The following is a 4,296-nucleotide window of genomic DNA, read 5'->3' as shown; positions in this document are numbered from 1 at the left end:
AAAAAAGCAAAAGACAAAGTGGTTATTCGTCAAGACTTTAATCATACTTTATTCCTTGCTTAGGTTTAAAAAGCAAATGAATTGGAAAAGAGGAAAAATAGAAGAAATACATGGTACGTGAATCATGCATGCAAGCTGCAAACTCTACTTGCATATAAACACACCTCATCCCCAACAAGTTGGTACGTACATAAGCACCAGCTATCTGTCTCTATTTCGAAATCCCTAACTCTACACAATGGAAGAAATACTTATTTCCGAACAATCCAAACCCCTCTTTCAAAGCCTCAGAGACGGTGATGTATTAGAAGTGGTGAAAGCTTATGCAAAAGCTACTACTCTTGATGCAAGATTAAAGCTAATTCCAACAGTGCACGACGACACAATCCTCCATGTGGCGATTTACATGGGGCAAGAAAGCATCGCAATAGGAATCATCGAAATAAGCAGGCATAATGACGAGCTAATTAAAAAACGCAATGCGTTTGGAAACACAGCTCTTCATGAGGCTGCAGCAGCTGATTTTGTACGTGTTGTGGAGAAGTTGTTGGAAAAGGCACCGGCATTGCTGTCCATTCCAAACAAGAAAGGGGAAATGCCTCTCTATACAGCAGCTCACTTTGGCCAGAAAAAAATTTTCATTTTGCTGGCTGAAAAACTAAAAAACAATCATTGTGATCTTCGTCCTCATTTCTGCTCCCTATCTCCTTCCTACAAGTCTGTTGAAGAACTTGACGAGCACTCCTACGGCCCTGAACACATACGCAGTACCATTCTTCATGCTGCAATACATGCCGAGTTCTTTGGTAATTTTCTAGCTACTTGGTTACGTTTCAAGCAATAATACTATGAACAAAGTTTTTTGTTTTATTTTTTGATCTTCGCCATAACTTGAATATACAGAGCTTGCACTTTTGATAGCTAGAAAGCCGGAGTATGCGAAGATTGTTCGACTAAAAGACAAAAATTTGAAGACGCCTCTTCAGCTCCTCTCATCCAATTCTTCAGCATTCGAGAGTGGAATGAAATGTGGATTGATCAAGAGGTTCATTCACAACTGTATGTATCATCATCCCTAATTAATCTTTCTTTACAGAAAAAAAAAATACATACATACATATATATATATGTATATATATATATATGTTTATTTATGTATAATTTATGCATAATGTAGGTGCTCCATATGAAGATGCTCATGAACAAAATTCCAATGATGATAGTCATGTTCAAAGTTCCGAAAGATCATCAGCTACTCTGTTTCTAAGGCGAGTCTTCTCTTCAGGTACGCATGTACATTAATAATTTCACCAAATTGATAGATCGATGACCCTATGTGATCATAATTCGTTTTATCGATCGATGAGCTGATACGCATGCAAAACCAATTAGCAATGGATGGAGTGGCCAAAATCCTTATAAACCCATAGGCAAAGTCCAATTTTTCCCATGTGGAATGACAATGACATATATTCTCAACACGCCCCCGCACGTGTGGCGAATTTTCAAGCCATACACATGGACAACTTTGGGTGACGTGGAGCCCGTGTGGCCGTTAGGCATGCACGTACACGTGGGTAACCCTCTCTGATACCATGATAAAGTAATCTGAGGTTCACATCTAAAACCAATTGGCAATGAATAGAGTGATCCAAATCCTTATAAACTCATAGGCAAAATCTCATTTTTCCCATGTGGGATGACATATATTCTCAACATATAAGTGATCATAATTCGTTTGATCGATCGGTGAACTGATATGCATACAAATTTTCTTTTGGCAGTTAATAGATCGGTTTGGATTGTTCTTCGAGGTACAACACCCTTTCCCTGATTCTCTATCAGAAATATTACTCTTTTATATATACACTCAACTATTGCATGTATAAATTCACTCGTAAGTGCAGCATGGAGTGCGATGAGGAGCATCTACGACGAAAAGAAGAGGCATGGATTGGCTTTAGAACTAGCCACGCTTCTAATTGCAGCAGACTTTTCATGGGACATCACACGACTAGCATTAAATGAAAGTATGATGCAGACTGCTGTGGGACTCCCATTCCCAGATTCCGAAGACTCAGGTGGTTTCAGTATCACTAGCACTGAAGACCCCTCCGCTCCATTCCTGGAAAAGAGTAATCCACCAGCTATCCCATTGCACATTGCAACAGAGCATGGAATATTAGAAATTGTGAAGGAGACTCTTAGAGTCCACCCTGCGGCATACGAGTATAGAAATACCAAGGGACAAAACATACTGCACCTGTCCATTATGCACCGTCAGCGGGACATCTTTGATCTTGTAATGAAGAAGGAGACACCTAAGTCGAGGTTGCAACGACAACTCGATATTAATGACTTCACAGTATTGCACCAAGTTGGCAACATAGAGCATTACAATGGAGGTACCCAGCCTGGTCCTGCACTCCAATTGCAAGAAGAGCTAGAGTGGTTCGAGGTACGTACTTAGGTGACTGACAGCGAAGGAATCAATTCTCACCTAATCCTCTATTTCATAGGAAATCTTGAACTAACTAATTGATACACTTAACTTGCAGAAGGTGGAGGGGTTAATCCCACTACATTATGAAAAATTCAGTGCTTGTGAGGCAGGCAAAGACACCACCCTACAGTCCTTTCATAAAAGATATGTAGAGATTCTCAAGGACTTGTCTGAGGTACTTTCATCCCTGATTAGTCACCCTGAATTTTCCTCTCTTTCCTTACTAATCAATTAATTAACTTGCAGAACATTGAAGTGGATAAGATAATAACACCCGATTCTCACAAGGAAGAAAAGAAAAAGGAGACCCCCATAGAGTACTTTCGTCGCACACATGATCCGCTTCTCCAGAGCGCACAAGAATGGCTGAAGCGGACCTCCGAGTCGTGCTCGACGGTGGCCGGACTAATGGCCACCGTCGCCTTCGCAGCCGCCTTCACCCTCCCCGGAGGCAACGACGAGAACAGCGGCACTCCACGCCTTCTTCACAGCCCTTTCTTCTTAGTCTTCATCATTACCGACGCTCTCTCCCTAGCCAGCTCGCTGACATCACTCGTCATGTTCCTCTCGATCCTGACATCACCGTTCGAGATGGACGACTTCCGCCACTCTCTCCCTCGGAAGCTGATCCTCGGCTTCACCTTCCTCTTCATCTCGGTGGCGGTGACCATGCTGGCCTTTGCGTCCACACTGATGCTGACAATTCCGATGAAGAAGAGAGTGACCAAAAGTTTTGTGTACTGCGTTGCGTTTCTTCCCGTCACCATGTTTGCACTGTTGCAATTCCCGTTGTTGTTGGCCTTCAAAAAGAGTCTCAAGTACCCAGTCATGGCCATGAAAAGAGTATGGCGGCTTCTTATCTCTGCTTCTATCTTGAAAAGCGACAAGACCCAATAGCACATATAGGTGGTGTTTGTTACGTGGGACTATTATCCCCCACCTTATTTCCTATAATAGTCTAGGACTCTTCTAACCTGGGATATGCTATGTTAATACATGACCCATGTTTGGTACTGCTTAGGACTAAAGAGCAGAATAGTCAAAATAGTCCTATCTCATGTTTGTTTGTGTATTGGACTAAAAGTTGGTAATTTGTAGAGACATGAACAATTTTATGAGTTTGTGAGAAGAAAGGAAAATTGGAATGAGAAAGCTGAAGACAAATCCAGAAATTGTATCCCTTACGTGACCAGTTACAGTTACTTGGTCAGTGACATGGTCAGTTACTTGGTCAGTGACATGGTCAGTTACTTGGTCAGTGACATGGTCAGTTACTTGACCAGTTACAGATACTTGGTCAGTGACATGGTCAGTTACTTGGTCAGTGACATGGTCAGTCAGTTACTTGGTCAGTGACATGGTCAGTTACTTGGTCAGTGACATGGTCAGTTACTTGACCAGTTACAGATACTTGGTCAGTGACATGGTCAGTTACTTGGTCAGTGACATGGTCAGTTACTTGGTCAGTGACATGGTCAGTTACTTGACCAGTGACATGGTCAGTTACTTGGTCAGTGACATGTTCAGTTACGTGACCAGTTACATGACTAGTTACAGTTACTTGACCCAAAATTGATCAACATCCAAAATCAATGAAAACAAACAGCCAAATAAGAAGATAAAAACACAGACGTTGTTAAAAGAAAGAAAAAACCCAGAATTGATCAACATTCAAAATCAATGAAAACAACCAACCAAAGAAGAAGATAAAAACACAGACATTGTTAAAAGAAAAAAAAAACCCAATCTTGAAATTGATCAATTCTTAGCAAATCAAGCTACCCAGACACCAA

The 4,296-nt window shown here is 41.3% G+C and overlaps 1 protein-coding gene across 1 annotated transcript; it reads left to right on the top strand.

Moving 5' to 3' along the window:
- Nucleotides 1–201: 201 nt before the first annotated feature.
- On the top strand, nt 202–3,637 carry LOC112168308. Its single transcript, XM_040507132.1, has 7 exons — nt 202–806; nt 904–1,059; nt 1,178–1,285; nt 1,785–1,814; nt 1,908–2,458; nt 2,559–2,678; nt 2,750–3,637. Exons 1-7 carry the CDS (start codon nt 239–241, stop codon nt 3,398–3,400), a joined length of 2,184 nt encoding a protein of 727 aa, XP_040363066.1. The 5' UTR covers nt 202–238; the 3' UTR covers nt 3,401–3,637.
- Nucleotides 3,638–4,296: the final 659 nt, after the last annotated feature.

Source organism: Rosa chinensis, chromosome 5, assembly GCF_002994745.2.
Source record: "Rosa chinensis cultivar Old Blush chromosome 5, RchiOBHm-V2, whole genome shotgun sequence".
Classification (NCBI taxonomy): domain Eukaryota; kingdom Viridiplantae; phylum Streptophyta; class Magnoliopsida; order Rosales; family Rosaceae; genus Rosa; species Rosa chinensis.
This window is presented reverse-complemented; position numbering and strand designations above follow the sequence as displayed.

Bases quoted from the DNA above. Each gene is read 5' to 3' on its own strand.
- LOC112168308 (XM_040507132.1), top strand. From the start codon at position 239: ATGGAAGAAATACTTATTTCCGAACAATCCAAACCCCTCTTTCAAAGC. The intron at 807-903 runs GTAATTTTCTAG...TTGAATATACAG, and splicing joins AATACATGCCGAGTTCTTTG to AGCTTGCACTTTTGATAGCT. The intron at 2,459-2,558 runs GTACGTACTTAG...CTTAACTTGCAG, and splicing joins AAGAGCTAGAGTGGTTCGAG to AAGGTGGAGGGGTTAATCCC.